The sequence below is a fragment of the Nesoenas mayeri genome, assembly GCF_963082525.1.
Source record: "Nesoenas mayeri genome assembly, chromosome: 11".
NCBI classification, from domain to species: Eukaryota; Metazoa; Chordata; class Aves; order Columbiformes; family Columbidae; genus Nesoenas; species Nesoenas mayeri.
Window position 1 is genome coordinate 11,194,139 of NC_137563.1, and position 16,471 is coordinate 11,210,609.

Consider the following 16,471-nt stretch of genomic DNA (forward strand, 5'->3'; position numbering starts at 1 on the left):
ATCATAGCAATGCAAGTCAGAACTTCACAGAAATGTGGGCACATAAAAGCATCATCACGTTATATGTGACCAAATCTGCCCATTCCTGGCAGCTGCAGCAAAGATTTAGCAAGAGCTGCTCAGGCATTTCATTTTCCTTCTCATTTTACTATTTATAATTCGCAGTTTTGTAACCATAATCCTCCGTTTCCATTTTTAATTCAGGCATTTACTTTGGGAAAAATTTAGCATCCGTTAGTACCCCAGCTGAGGCTCATGTTTTAATTATAAACACAGGAGCCTCCACATCGGGGGACGTTAATGAGGGAGGGGAATAAGCAGCTCCATAAAACATCGCTTTAACGATCGGGATTTCTCTGCGGAGAAAGCGGCATCGCTTGTCGGTAGCAGCTATTTTAATTAACCGCTAAGAGAATTCGCAGACAGAAAACTTTAATGAGCCGTGAACCGTGTGAGGCGGTGGCGGTACCGGCGCCGGCACCCGGGGGGAGCGGCTTCCCCCGCCCGGCGACGTGCGCGCCCCGCCACTGAGGGCAGCGCGCACTGCGGGCAGGGCTTCAGGCGGGCTTCGCTCTCCCCACTGCGCATGCGCCCGCCTACCGCGCCTGCGCACGGGGCGGGCCGGGGCGGTGCGCGCAGGCGCAGTTCCCAAGAAGGGCACATTTTGAGCCTGGGCAGCTTTCCCCGTCGGGAGCTGCTGGAGGGAGTGCGGTGTTGCTCCGCCAGGGGAGGCCGGTGTTGGGCGGGAGGGGCAGCGCGGTACGGTCGGGGTCTGGCGGCGGTACCACTGGCACCTGCCCGCTGAGGCGCCTGCCTACAGCCCGCGGGGGCTCCGACGGCGAGAGGAGCCCCCAACTTTGGTCCGCCGCAGGAAGTCCCTCGAACCTGGCCGGAGTGGAGCCGGGGCTCCTCCGTCCCTTCCCCTCCGCGCCGTCTGGGGGCGAAAATGCCGAAGAAGAAGCCCGGGCCGATTCAGCTCAACCCCGCTCCGGATGGCTCCACCGTCAACGGGACCAGCTCTGCAGAGTGAGTGAAGCCGGTTTGGGGGTGGCCGGGGCTGCCCCGCACCCGCTGTCCCGCATCCCTGAGGTGACGGGCGCGGCCGCCGCAGCCGCCGCCTTCCCGGGGACCGGCCCCCGCCGCCGTCCGCCGGGAAAACCGCGGAGCGAGGCGGCGAACGGGCCCCGGCGCTGCTGGGTTCGCTTCTCCTTAAGCCGTCTCGTTTTCCGCCGGCACGGCCTCATTTCCAGAAAAATCAAAGTTATCGATTCCGGGGGGGTGCGCGGCCCCTTCGGGGTGGCTGCTGAGAGTCTCCTCAGCGGATTAAGTGGGTGATGTCTCCGACAATAAATAAGCTTCTGTCAGATATGAAAGGTAAATAAACTGAGGAAAAATGATAGAGCAAAACTCGTATAACTCTCTTCTTGTAGTCCCTAATGGTGTTTGCTGAGTTCTTAGATTATGTGATTATCTAATGAATGTCAAATTATACATTTCTACCTGTATATTTCATAAATATGTGTGTGGGAGAAATAATATTGAAAATCCCAGATTTGTAGGAAAGGTGTTTTTTGTTTTCCTCCTCCTTGTCTTAAACCAAACTAACGCTAGTTTCAGTAGATCTGTTTTTCAGTAATTAGCGTGTAGCTCTAGGTATATCAGGGATGTGTGTTTGGAGAAAATTCTTCTGAGCATTCCTGGGTGTAATACAAACATTACACTGTATAAATGTGTGGAAGGGAGGTCTGAGCTAATCATAGGTACACTTGAGAGGAGAAAAAAGGCAGAATATTGAGTTGTTATGTGTTGCTTATGAGGCCTCTGAGCTTATTGATGTGGGCGATCCTGGTGGCTTCAGTCACACACACACAGTGCCAGCACCCTACAATACTGAAGGGTTATAAAAGGAATTTCTTTAGCAAGTCTGTGCTCACCACTTGATTTTTATCTTAAGGTGACGGACTAGCTCTTAACAGAGCCTTGATACAAAAATGCGTCTTGGCAGAATGGATTCCTGCCCCTGTATGGTCAGTTCAGCATTCTCTTGGATTTGTAAACTGAGCTCAGGTCTGCTCATGTACCACGCTGACACACTATTGTGGGGAGACCTACAAGTCTTGGGCTTTAAAGTGCTCTGCATGTATCGTTGTTGCTGCATTTTTCAGACAGACTCAGATCGTCTTTAACCACCCAACCATCTTTTAAAATAAAAAAATAAAATCAGCATCTAGCAGCTCCAGCTGTGACATTTCTAGCAAGCTCTTTTGATGGTTAACTTAGAGATGAGCTGTTTAGAGAGTATTCTTTGGCAGGAGTTACTGATTGTATCTAAGTGTTATGATCAGAATATAATGTAGTTTTTGTTCTGGATTGATGGGAGAAAATATTTTTATGTTTACCTGTACAGCACCTTCCAGTTGTGGGTTTTTTTTTTTTCAAAGTACTTGTGGATATGCTGATTTACTCTTCAGGGATCCATATGGCATATTAGTCTTGTTTTATAGAGTAAATCTGATACACCTACCACTTACTTGTTTGGCTACCTGAAGTTAACCACTGAACATGCAATGTATTAAGTATCCTATTTCTTCAGTATTGATTCACTCAGGAAATGTCATTAATTTTAAATTACTTTTACATGTCTAATGCTTGTCAGGAGTATGTGAATGCTCGTGGGAGTGTTGAATCTTGTTTACACTGATGAAACCATCTTGCTTCATGTTCTGTTTTGTATGTTGATCTGTTTGGTATGTGTTTCCCTTAGACTTTTGTTCTCTGTTGTATATAATACCTTATACCCAGGTTTTGCCAGGCTTAGAGATGTGTCAAGTATTTTTAAAAGAGGTAGCTTCGTGAAATTAAACCCGGCAACCTGTTGTTCTCTAAACAGCCAGAATTAATTAATTGTGGAAATATCCCCTCATCCTGCTAATATTAAATCCTCATTGTGAATGATTTCAAATGGCAAAGAATAGTTGCATCAGAATTTGGAGATGTTTTTGGAATTAGAATGAAAACTTTTTTTTTCCTTCACTTGTAAGATTGTTTCTTTTTTTTTCCCTCTCTGTGCTTTTCTTTCCCCTTTCGTTACTGCTTGAAATCAACAGTAGAGCTGTTTGTCAGCCCTTGTACATTGTTGAGCGTTTCAAGTATGCTATGCATCCGTGGACAACCAAATTAACACTTTCTAAAGCTCTATTCCTGGTATAATGGAATTTTGGCTATGTGAGTCTCCAGTTTCTCATTTGCTTCCACCATATACAAACCTGTCACTTTGCAAATGATGCTTCCCTGTTCTTTTTCAGAGAAGAGAACCTCTCAAAGAATGAGAAGAGCTCAAATTACTTAGCTAAGTGTAATGAAGACTCAGAGCGAAGTGGTATGATTGCTGCCTGTAAATGCATGAAGGACCTAAACATCCATAGGAAGGGAATTATTTAGGCCTGAAGGCAATGCTGGCACAAAATCAAACGGCTATAGATTTGCCATCAGTAACTGTACGCTGGAATTCAGAAACTTTCTAGCTGTCAGAGGTGCAAGGTTCTGTAGCATATTCTGATGGATATTTGACCCCTGGAATCTCTTGCTGGTTTTAAAATATTGAAGCTTAGTACTTGTAGGAATGAGTGTATATGACATGTTGACTTCCTGGCAGAAAGGAAGGGGAGAGGGAGGAAATGAAAGAAGGGGCTGGATGATTCAGGACGTCCTGCTTTCTATTCCTGTCTTGTCCTCTATATTCATCCTTGTTTGGTGATGGGAACTCATTGATGGGAGCAAGAAAAAGCGTGTAGCATGATGTGTAGGGCTTTAACAAGCGTGAGGAACATGAGGCCTGGTTCTCACTTGCGTGGCTATTTATTTATGTATGTATGTATGTATCCTGGCAAGGTAGGATAAAGGACAGTTGAAGTACTGGCAGTTTAATTATATGTATACTGAATATTTTAATGAAAATTTCACAATGTTTTTTTTTCTCTGACAGCAGTTTTTGTTATTTGTAGCACTTACTTTAATTATTTGTACAGGATGTTGTTGTTCTCTCTTGGGCCTTCCAAATCCCCAGCTACCCTGCTGGACAATAGAGAAAACTGAATAAAAGATTTTCCTGTACTGTGAGCTTCACTTCTGGTTTTGACACTTCCTGCTGAGAAGCAGTTGCAGAGAGGGAGTTGAACCTGCACTGCTGTTCTTGAGCTCCCTGTTGCTTCAGATCGTCAGAACGAAACCAAGATGATGTTGGCCAGCTGCAAGTTTAATTTCATTCTGGTACTTTTGGAGCTGCACAGCTAGACCTGTACAACGATTTTGCAGAGTAAACAGGGAAAACAATCAAACAAAAGTGAAAGGAAATTAATAAAAGGGAGTCTTCTCTTACAATTGAGCATGCTGGGATAGTTTACTCTCTTAATAGCCAAAAGAAAGAAGAACAAAATATCCACTTTCTGTTCCTTTCAAGCTTCTGACTCCTTGTTCTTTTGGATATGACAGTTGTTATCCAAATTTGGTGTTTTTCTAAATCCAAGGTAGACCCAGAACATGAAGTAGCACCTCTGCAAAGAAGCAGGAGGGAGGGGGTTTCAAGATCATTCCCCTTTCTGTATCACAATAAGTTTTTTATTCACATGAAAAGAAAGTTACTTCATGTCATTCTTTAATTACATCTTTACCAAAAAAGGCAGAGGGAAGGGTTATATTTCTAATGAGAAAGTTAATTTGATATAGAATGCCAGTGAATCTAAGATACAACTAGATTTTTAACATGACAGATAAGGGCATGTCTGATGGTCTGTAGAAACTGGGCTGAAACAGAAGTTCCACTGTCTTGTATCAAATAAGATTTTTATATTGAGGCATGTGTTTTAGGTGTGGATGGTTGTTCGGAGTTGGTTGGGGTTTTTTTCCATCTGTTTAAAGAATTCCAAAATATACAAACTGTGTATGTGTTTTAGCAACAAATGATATCTTCCAAGTCAAGCTTAAACTGTGGTCTCTGCACTGGGAAGACAGGGCCAAGCAAACCTCAGACGGGTCATAGCGAGTGTAATATCGAGGATGAGCAGAGCACAATTATATTCTTGATGAGGAGGACTAAGAACAGTATGAAACAACACTTCTGGTTTGTGTTTAATTAGATAAAAATATAAACAAAAAAGCAGGGAATGGAATTTGAATCTTGAATATGCTGTGAAGAATTAGGTCTTTGAGAGGAATTTAAGAAGATTCTGTCTATAGGTCGTTTCAGCTTAGGAACTGTATTATTTCTAAGGGTACGACCTGAGAGTCTGAAGACAAGTGGGGGTGATAAAGGGGTCAGCAGGTGTGACGCTGCTATGACTGGTGGGCCTTGTGCCCATGATGAGCAGTTCTGGGTTTTCTCTTTTATTAAAAAAAAGTCTTAATTATAGTACATCTGTGCCTTAGAACCGTTCAAACCAAAGAGAAGCTTTGTAGAAATGGACGACTGGCAAATTCCATGCATAGGCTAAAAACTGCAGTATTAATTTGTGATCTTTTTTGTGTTGTTTCTTGCTGTTTATTCTGTTCAAATTGCATTTAAGGAAGCCTCTGAATAGCTGGCATGACCTCTGAGACCTCTGCCTGTATTTGATAGTCAAAGGATAATTTGGGAATTGTGCAAAACTGGTTTTAGCTTCAGTTTGTATTACAGTTTGCAAAACAGACAGTTGCTTGCTTACCAGGCAGGCATCTTGCAGTTTTCCTATTTTTCAATGCCTTTCCAAAGGGAACTCACTTTGGGCTTTGTAGGAGTAGAAAGGCAGATCTCCCATCACCTGTAGTATGGGTTTGTGTGGTGGTTGGGTTGTTTTTTTGGTGTGGTGTTGTTCCGCCCCCCTAAATTTGCATTCCAAAATGAAGCAGCAGGAGGGTGCAGCAGAACGACTGGGCTGTTTCAAATAGACCTTGTTCTGAGAGGATTTGTCTGTTTTCTTGGAGGCGAGTTTAGAAGAAATGGAAGGAAGATTTTCAAGAGTTGTTAATTTTAATGCTTGCTGGGTCGCTTCTGCCTGTGTTCTGGGGGGACTTTTTTTCCCCCGCTTTGTTTCTAAACCCACAAAGTCTCTGAGGAGGAGCAGCCCCTCTGTGGAATTTCTTGGACTTTAGGAGAGCTTTGTGCCTGTGTGTGGTGTTCTGGAAGATTAGGTCCTGGAGTTTTATGACTGATGTGGACAAATAGCAGTTGCATTGGATTTGTATGTGGAATTACTGCAAGCTTATCAATATTTTTAAGAAAAAAAAAAAAATCAGAAACTTTGATTTTCATCCCTTACTAATAAAGAATTAACCAAGCTTACAAATACATGTGGTGTGAGAGAATGCATTTTAGGCAGGCAATCATAAATGCTTTATAATTCCAAGAAAACGATGAGCTTTTTGTTATTCCCTGTATTTTCCACATTTAGATTAAAACATACTCATAGCATTTTATTTAAATGTGCGTGAGCCTGGCATTGTCCCTCATTGAGTAAGAAATAGCATTTTAATAATACTTAAAGCTAACAGAACATGTGTTCTAATAGTGGAAATTAAGAGCCTGCATCACCTTACTAACTTCTTGTATTATTTCTGATGTGTATACTGAAAATACTTATAACTAAGTGTGCACTGTTAGTACAGAAGTTAATGCAAGTGGCAAATTGACTTGTGCTGGTCTTAATAGGCAGCTTTTAGTTTATGGACATAGGAAATATTTTAAGATGCTTAATACTGAGGTGACAGTAACTATCAAGTCTTGTTATGTGCTTGCGCTTATATTTAAGTGTAATGACAGTAATGGAGGCATACTTTAGATATTATAATGATGTCTTTGATCAAAATGCATAAATCGGTTTAGGAGAGTTAAATAAAAACATGCTTTAAAAACAGATGTTGCATTCCAGTGGGAGCAAAGATGAGGAAAGTGCAGACTGTAAATATGGATCCAGCCACTTTTCTGTCCTTTACAACACCAGTTCTGCAGATAATTATGGAGGTGTGATTTCCCTGTTCAGCATTTACAAGATCCTGCTCCATCTGAAGTCTTGTCCTCGCCATGCCCGGGTCATCCTAATCCTTCTTTTCCTGTGTCGGCTCTGGTGAGTCAGATGTGCATCCTGATCTGATGGAGAATGGACTTGCCAGAGAAGTCCAGATTAATTTTTGGAGGGCAGCACTGATGTAGTTGCATGGTGAACTTAATCAGGGAAATACTCCAGCTGAAATTTTGCCGTACTTTTTAGTTAATTTTTAAATGGATCTGTTACCTGTGTTGGTTACTTAGGAATGAATGGCTGGGGGCAGAATGAGGCAGAGCCACCTCCTCTGGCAGCAGCCCAGGCTTTGCAGGATTAAATGACTGTATACTCAGAGCCTGAGAGAAACTATTGAGATACACTGAAATTCAGTAATTACAATAATTTCTGAGTAGCAGATCTTTTAATTGCGTAGTCTCAGGTCTGTCTGGAGAGGAACAGATTACCTCTGAGACCTTCCAGTGTTACCCAGTAGCCAAGGAAGGCTTAAAAAAATGAACTAAGGAAACCCAATATGCAGTTGAATTATTTATTTGGCATAACAACAGTGCTACTGTTGTTGATCTGGGCAAAAGGTCTTTGCTTCAGCACTAACTGAAAAAAAACCCAACAACAAAACAACAAACAAAAACCACCTGGCAAGATGGAAGTTGTGGGGTATTTACATAGGACAGGAAATACATCAGCCAGTTTTTGAGTGGGTATTAATGTTTCAATGTATACAGGAGAAATGTTTGGAAATTAACTGATAACGTAATTTTATGTATGCTAAACCTAGATGTTCCCTTTAAATGATTAAGTTCTAAATTTTCCAGTAAAAAAGCTTCCTCCCCACCCCTCCTTGCCTGTGTTACCCTATTTACAGCTGCGTTTGTTCTCCCATCATTGCCCTGGGGATTGACTGGGCTTTATGAAGTGTACAGATTCCAGTGCCAAAACACAAAAATGTTTCTTTGAGGAAGCAACATTAGTTGGCAACATTAGTTTCCAGCTTGTTGAATTTGGGGGAAGCACATTCTTTATTCCAAAGACTTCTTAATTATTTTTTTAAAGGAAGGAATGTTGTGGGTTGTTTTCTAGAAATTACTAATCAGATGATTTCTGATTTGATATATATTCAATATTACTTAGACAAAATCTCAGTTGCACTTTGGAATGGATGCTCAAGGCTTTCTGCCAGTCAGTGCCCACAGGAACTGAACAACTGGGAAAGACAATTTACTGCTCAGTATCTGCACAAACATCTGTTGAGAAGCTGTTGTCATCCTGAGTTTTGTCTGGAGAACAGGAGAGTGGATTTCAGCAGAACTTCTGCCTTCTGGATTGGGTCACCTCCCTGGCATCCAGCAGATGGAAGGACAAAGTGGGTGACACATGCAAAAGGAGTAAGAATGGGAGCAGATTATTTTACTTTTCTGCAGCCTGAGAACTAGGACAGAGATATTCCAGCAGTGTGGGATTCTTTGGATGAACAAATATCATCTTAAAAATCTATTTACGGGTTTTTAAAGCAAACCATTAAAACTTCCTGGCAACAAATCTTTCTTTCAGTGTTTTTTTTACAACTCAGCATTGTTCTGTGCTTTTCTAGAACTTTTTGCAATGTGGTCGGAAGATGAGTCAGCAGATTCAATGTAGCAAATATAGCAATCACAGAATGCATTGGTTGGAGGAAAAATATTCTGTCTGGATATAGATATGTGTGTATTAATATGTGAATATTTCTATATGTGTACAGTCTATACATCTATGAAGTAAAAATTACTAACTTCTCCCACTGAATGGCTATACTGCCAAGTGTTCTGTGTTATACACTCTATCCATTTGAAATGTAGGCAAGATCTAAACCTTCCAGAGCTTTCTCTCAATCCCAGTTGTGGGGTTTTTTGGTATGTTTTCATCTGTACATTCTGGCAATTCTTCCCTGGTCTCTGATGCGTTAACTGCAGCTTTGGTGAAATTTGTGCTTCTCCTTGTCAGCTCTTGCACAGAAGGCATCTCAGTTCTAATCCTGGCTTTTTCATGGGCCTTGTAAACCAGTACTGTAACTTCATCTTTTTTATTATTGTAGTGTCTCTCAAAGGCTGTGTATCTATGACATAAGGGAACTGTGAAGTTACTGTTACTGTTATTATTGCATGTATTTACCCCTTGGTTTTATCATTAAATTTAACTCATAGTTCAGAGGCATAAAACAATGGAAAAGCGGGACTTGTGTAAATACATGTTGGCTGATGATCAGAATTTTATAACTTCTATTTATCCTCTGTATTGTGTTTAAATACATGATAAATTCCTTTTTCTGTTCATAGGGCAGTGTTAATTGCCCCCTGGTTGTTTTTTTCTGGTTGTGTGTAGTGCTGGCTAGGAAAAATCAGTGGTAGGTGCACAAATATTTATGAAAGGGAGATCCAGAATTTGGGTTTCTGGTTCTGGAGATTCTGTTCTTGAATATATTTGAGAAGGCAGAATGTGAATTCAATGCTACAGTAATTCCTGAGGAAGCCTTTTAACTGTTGGGGGAAGACTAAGGAAAAAAACGCAAACAACAGTTAGATTGTTTTGCCATAGAGCTAAATAGGCGAGCGGGTGTCTGAGTCTCACTGGCAGCTGCTGCCAGTGGGAGAAAGGGCTGGAACTGGAGTGGGGCTGGAGCAGCTGCCAAAAAACCTGATGGGAAGAGGCAGCCAGGGCACAAATCCGGTATCTGCCCATTTGTGCCACTGCTTGTGTCTGTGCCTTTACTCTCTTGAAGCTCTGTCGTCTTCAATTCAAACATGTTGCTTGGCGTGCTTTGGCTTATTTAATAAAAAATAGTCTTGAAATGTTCAGTGGGATATTGGTTGGGCTAAAGGAAAAAAAGGGAGGAAGCTTAAAGCAAAGATTCCTGCCCACCAGCTCAACCTATAAGGAGTTTTTGAAGTTAAGTTGTCCCCTTGGTAGGAGACTTGAAGTCATATCGCATATTTTCTTTTTAAAATTTGAGGCTTTCAGATTTACAGAAATGAGAATTCTTCTGTTGAATTAGTCTAGCAGGATACTTTTTGGACAGAACAATACTTCTCTAATGGTTTAGTTTTACATACCTTTGACTAAGAAATAGATTTTCATCTGATAGTCTGCCTCTTATTCTTACTGGCAGTAAGTACTGCCTCTTACTGTTCTTTCTGGCAGTATTAGACCTCACAATATGCCCGACTGTGTCTGTTGCATTATGGAAGTGGAATGGTATTTTCTGATGTTGAAGTTCATGCTAGAAATGAGCAGGTGTATTGGGCAATCATATATCCCACCTAAAGGGTAATTTATGATGCACCTCTAACATGTTGCAAGAATTGAAAATAAGCAGGAATTGAAAGAGTGTGTTTTTTCCCAAACAAGGCTCCTTTGCACTTACAGTGAGTTTGGATCTTTGAGTTGTTGGTTTAACTGCAGGTTTTATGAGGCTGCACTGGAGTGAGCCCAGACAGACACACCTGTGCTGCGAGCTATGTGGCTACTGCAATTACTTTTATCTTCCATGTGAACTATTCTTTGTTAAAGCAAAAGTTAAGTAAAAATTTGACTGCCCAGGTTTGGCACAGTCGTGCAAAATAGTAGTCTGTCTTTTCAAAACTGCAGAGTATTTTCGTGTTCCTAATGCTGATTTCAGCTCCCTGGTCGAGGCTGTTGGTGGCAGTGAAGCAGTGAGTGAGCTGCCTCCTGCCTTCTCTGACAGGTGTGTGGGCTTGGGGAAAGCGTCACTGTCACCGTTCTGGAAAACAACCCCCAAGCTGTGTCCTCATGTGACAGGAGATCTGAAAGTGAATGTACTTCTTTATGCTTTCACTCACGCTAATTGTTCCGCTTGCAAAGCTGATAGTAATAACTTTAACAGTGATTTGTCAAATAGTTGTTCAAAGACTGTCAGACTTCTTTTTAATGCTACCACTTTTTTTTTTTTCCTTCTTTCTCTCTCAGGATTGAGTACAGCTTTAATTCAGCCTTTAGGACTAAATATCTAATTAACTTCTCACTAATGTGAATTTAAAAAAATGCCATAAGATGTTAAGGCATCTCTTCCAGGAGCACTTTCTTCAGTGCTGAGGTGGTTGCCCCTAAAAGCGTGAACTGAGGAGTCTTCTCTTGCCATCTGCCCATTTTTGTGTACAGGGGGAGAGCGCTCAGCAGAATCTGTTATTCTTCCCTGCCCAACCTGTGTGTAGGAAATTCAGGTTTGCTCTGTCTCTCCTAACTCAGTAATATGTATCAACGGTGTTATAGACACATGTTTACAGTGGTTATAAATCATAGGGGCTCTGATACTTAAAAAGAAAGTGTGAAGAAACCTGTGGCCAGACTCAAAGCGAAAAGTATTATGAGCTAAAAAAGTGACCTGGGAACCTGGTGGAGTGATGGCATCTGTGATACATCTTGTCCATTCAGGAGTTTGTGGATAATGCCACGTGCATCCTTGGGAACAGAGAACAAACATTTAATCCAGCAGTAACTAGAGGTGTTGCTGTGCTCTTTCTTTTGTTGTTATTGCCACCCAGTATTATTGTTTTTGAATCATCCATTTTTGGCCATTGTTGGGAGGTGAGTGACTGGGATGCATGAAGCAATTCTGAAAGTCCGAGATGAGCTTCCATATAGGTGCGGTGGCATTGAGTCTGAAAAGCTCCCAGTATCTCTGTGATGCTCCTTGGAAAACCTTTCTCAGCTCTGTGAAATTTCACAAACTGTCTGCAGAAGGAGTGGATGTGTGTTCCCCCAGGGTGTCCCGTTGCTGTTGTCTTCTGGTCTCTAAAATGGACCTTTTGTAAAGTGCAAATTGCAGTAACGGAGAAGTTTCTCCGTGCGCATCAGCGGTCGCTGTTTTGGGGGGAGGTGGGTGTGGTTGTGTGTATTTGGTAGGAGATCACACTCTGAAGTTCTGTTTTGCATTCTTTTTAAACTTTTGAAGTTACATAAGTGCTGCATGACTAGGAGGATGCTGTACTGTCAGCATATTCCTTGAGTAAAAAGGAAGAAGTGATGTTGACTTAATAGAAAGGATCCTACCTGATCAAGTGTGGATGGAGATAATTCCCCCTCTAGAGCACCTGGTACCTGGTGATGTACTTGGAGGGAGTAAACAAACAAACAATTCCCCCCAAACTTGCCCTGAGTGTATATATTTTTGGTTTTTAGCTTTCCATTTAGTCTGGAAGAGGGAGATCTTGTAATAATTGTATCTGAAGTAAGCAGATTTTCTGCTGTGGTGTCATCTGCTAGTTATACAGCTTATTTATCCATATTTATCCATTTCTGCTAGCCAAGTAAAAATATATTGATAGCATTCTGTGAAATTACACTGTCTCTTTAACAAATGGAGAAAACAGCATTGACCTCCCTGTGGCTTCATTCAGATGATCACGTTACGAAAGCTGGATTCTTTCCCTAGTGCAGTATGTTTAGTATGTGCTTGGCTTTAAAACTGATCACAATAAATTAAATGATAACCTGTTGCTTTAGAGTAGTGCTTGGAACAGAGGAGTGCTGAGGTGGTTTGATGATTTCCCCTCTGGCAAAGGCGTAGTGCTTTGACAGTCAAAAAACAGCTCCAAGACTGCAGCAGGTAATGGTGATGAATTTTAATAGGAATCTTTGTCTCTGAATTAAAGTTTTATATAAGATTAAGTAACTACTAGTGCTCCTTCTGGAGGCAAATGTGAGCACAGTAGCGTGCTGCTACTTTTAGCTACCAAAGCCTCCTTAACATTCTCGTGGTGTCCTAGTGATGAACTGACTTAAATATTTCTGGTTTTTGTATGTGTTTGTTTAGTTTAATTTGTAGAACTTCATACGCAGTTATTTACTTTTCCACCTGGTTTGGTCTGTGCTTTGCACTGTGGCCTGGCTGGAGGCTTTTCTGTGGTGAGGGTCCAGATAGCAGTCATAGTTATCAGTCAGGGGGTAGTTTTCTTACAGTAATTCAAGTTCAAAACTGAAACTACTCAAGTCCTGCCTCTTAGAAATACTGGGAGTAGATCACCACCGACAATTTCAATTACGTAAATCCTATTTTTTTTTTTTTTTAATTTATCTATTTACATTTGAAATTGATTAATATTTAGTGCTTCAAGCAAAGGACCAGAATGAAAGACATCAGTTCTGTTCTGGTTTCGAGCAGCACTGACAAACTACACTGGCCCAGGGTGAGTGTTTGGTGAAACTTGCTCCCAAGCATTGCCTGGTAAGCTCATACTTAAACAATTAAAGTGTCAGAATAACAGACTGACCAGAACTCACCTTTCCATCAAAGGGCTCGTTCTGCTTCCTCTGTTTAATTCTTCTAAGCATTATCACTTCCTAAGTTAGCTTAACAATTGCATCCTGTCCAACGTATTTAAACTGATAAATGAAGTAGGAGTGTGTCATTGCTTGAACTGTCAGAGTCATCGTGTAGTAAGGAAGAGCTGTGAATATTTATATTATTTTTATTCGCTTCAGTCAAACCTTACGTGGTGTCAGACCAAGGTTGTTATCCTGCCTGGGAGTGCATTGAGGGTTTCATCTCATAATTCTGTCATTCTGTTGAGTCTGAGTGTTATTTGTTGTTGTTTCTTGAAGAATCAACCTTATACTCATATATTCTCAACTGTCTGGCACCTTGTAGGGCATTTGGATAATGTCACTTTGTACAGCATGTTTCAAAAGTGGACATTTTATGAAGTGATAAATGAAAATAGCTCTCTGAATTATTGGTGAAAACTTAGGGTTTTTTTTAATGGGAAGTGGCTTAGGCTCTGAAGAAGTAGATTCTGTTCCTCAGCCTTTTCATCGTAGCAACACTGTATCCCTGGGAACATGACATTACATTTGGCTAAACAAATCAGGTATTTGCTGTTAAATATTTACTCTTGCAGCAACTTATTGTTGCAGTTGGAAACCGGGAATTTTAAATGATCCTTTAAGTTGTTATGTTATTGGAATGAAGCACTTTCATGGGATCTGAAGTTATTAAAAAAAAAAAAGAACCTTACTGAGAAACAGAACTTGTTTGTAGTCCCAAATTTAACTGCTGTTTAACCTTTTGTATTTCTATTTTGTATTGCTTGATCACGTTAAACCTAGATTTCTAGTAGATGGGTGTTTAAACAAAAGACAAATCTAGCTTGAAACCTTTGGGCTGTTTCTTTTCCACAGTGAAACAAAAAAAAATTGTATTTCCAGTGGCTGTGTTTTTAATGTATGTTTGGCTGTGTGTGCTGACTTTGTACTGATATATAAATAAAAAGCTTCTGAAGTAGGTAAAACATTTAGACGAACTCTGTAGGAGATTACAACACAATCCTTGAAAATGCAAGACTAAAAATAGTGTGGAATAGCTGTGATTCAGGAGATCTGCTGAGTCATTAAGCCGCTCCTGCAGGTAGCGAAACTTAACATGTGTGAATTTGGGCGGAACATCAAAGATGGGGAAGCTGGGTATCGTCTCTTTGTTTATGTCATTGTTTTATCTGGAATAAAATACTGCTTACTTAAATCAGAGTTACAATAGTATCCGTCTCTCGTGGGGATGACTGTATAAGTCAGGTCCTTCTATATAATGGATATAGGTGCAAAAATGTAGTGGGTTTAGTCTCTGACCTCAGTGCTTTTCTTCTTGCACCACTGCTGGGTAAGCTCAAACAGCTTAATAATCATCTGTTCTTTCTCTGCTGTGCAGGACAAATTTGGAAGCACTTCAGAAGAAGCTTGAAGAACTAGAGTTGGATGAGCAGCAACGAAAGCGCCTTGAAGCTTTCCTTACCCAGAAACAGAAAGTTGGAGAGCTGAAGGATGATGATTTTGAGAAGATCAGTGAGCTGGGAGCAGGGAACGGTGGTGTGGTCTTCAAAGTGTCTCACAAGCCTTCTGGTCTCATAATGGCAAGAAAGGTGCGTGCCTTAAAAACAGGAACTTAGGGGTGATTTTTATTAAGGAGGTTGTCTTATAAAATATAGTGACTTCATTTGGAGGAGTAAGTGGTCTTGAAACACACACAAAATACTTTTCTATGCCAACTTTCAGAGAAGCTGATGTGTTTTAAAAAATAGGAAAGATGGCATTTGCTTATCTTAAACTTCCCAGGTGTGGTGTTATTTTTTTTTAGTGTCCCATGTGTTTATAATGAAAGGATAGGCATTAATTATTGCCCCCCCCCCCCCCTTTTGAAAATGTGGTGGGCTCACTCACAAGACGAAGGCCCAAACATTACTGAAAGATATACGGTAGGGAAAAGTGACAATATGGTGTATTCTGGGCCATAAGTTTAGAGGAATGGAAAAGATACAACCTGTCCTAAGATCTTCCTTCTCAGCTGCAGATCAGAAAAGGGCCTCTTAATGATACTGGAAAACATGAGAACTCCAAAAACTGAGAATGAGGGAATACACTGGAGTACAGTGACATCTCCTGTTTTATAGTTTCATCATGGGGTGCAGGTGGCTTCTGTGCAAAAAGGTACTTGTTCCTTTGGCAAGAGTATTTTTCAAGAATTCGGCTTTCTGCTTTACAACCATTAGCAGTTGTGACCTAGTTTGTAAGACAACTGAGTTTTGTTGTTAATGGAACTGGCTTGATGTTTCAGTTCTCATTTGGTTTATGTAAGGAGCTTTCACTTCCTCTCAATATCCCTGGGAACCAAATACAGAAAGGGAGATGCATCTGTGATACTGCCCAGTTGTTTCTGTTTGGGCACCTTGTGCCATTTTTCTTCCAGGAAAAGGTTCCTTGTACTGCAGTGGGTGGGATGGCAGGATTGGGAAACAGAGCCTGGCCTTGGAGAGGGATAAAACACACATCACATTCACATCCCAGATCCCATTATTACACTACACTGAAAACTTCAATTTTTTAAATTGACAAGTTGCAAGACTTCAGTTTTGGTGTTTTTTGTAAGAAGAGTCCACCGTCATCTTCAGCAAAACTAAAGGAAAATGCGATTGTACTGACTTTTAAGAGTAACTGTGCTCAGTACACTGGTGGCTGGGAGAGAAGCAAAGAAAAATGGCTGCTTCTGAGGGGGAAGAACTACAAAATACACAAATCTCTGAAGTTTCCTTCAACTAAATAAATTTAATTGATTGTTTTGTTGTGGGTTTTTTTCCACCTACTGTGGGTTTAACAGGAAATGCTGCTGCGATTCATTAATATTTGATGCAACTGAGATGTTTTCTGAACTGCAATTTTTCTTTCATATATTGACTAATGTCTCTTCTCTTTCACAAAAGAAACACTTCTTGTTTGTATGAGATAACAGTCTAGTGGCACAGAGTATTTTACAGTCTCCCCCTTGCATTTAGATTCAGTTTGGGGAGTTTTTAATGTGAGGTTCAGCTTGTTTCTTCCACTAATGCTTGACAAACACCTGTGCAGATATTTTTCAGCAGCTGCTTCTGAGTCAGTTTGGCTCTGACACGTTTCCTTTG

General features: G+C 41.0%; 1 protein-coding gene across 3 annotated transcripts in view; it reads left to right on the plus strand.

The window, feature by feature from the left end:
* Positions 1 to 678: 678 nt before the first annotated feature.
* The window catches only part of MAP2K1 (mitogen-activated protein kinase kinase 1), a 35,715-nt gene continuing 19,922 nt past the window's right edge, over positions 679 to 16,471 (plus strand). For all 3 annotated transcript variants that reach the window (XM_080351121.1, XM_080351122.1, XM_080351123.1), the window contains exons 1-2: positions 679 to 1,026; positions 14,728 to 14,938. In XM_080351121.1, coding sequence (XP_080207247.1) covers positions 947 to 1,026; positions 14,728 to 14,938 — 291 coding nt within the window. In that variant the 5' untranslated portion in view covers positions 679 to 946. The remainder of the gene's footprint in view (positions 1,027 to 14,727; positions 14,939 to 16,471) is intronic.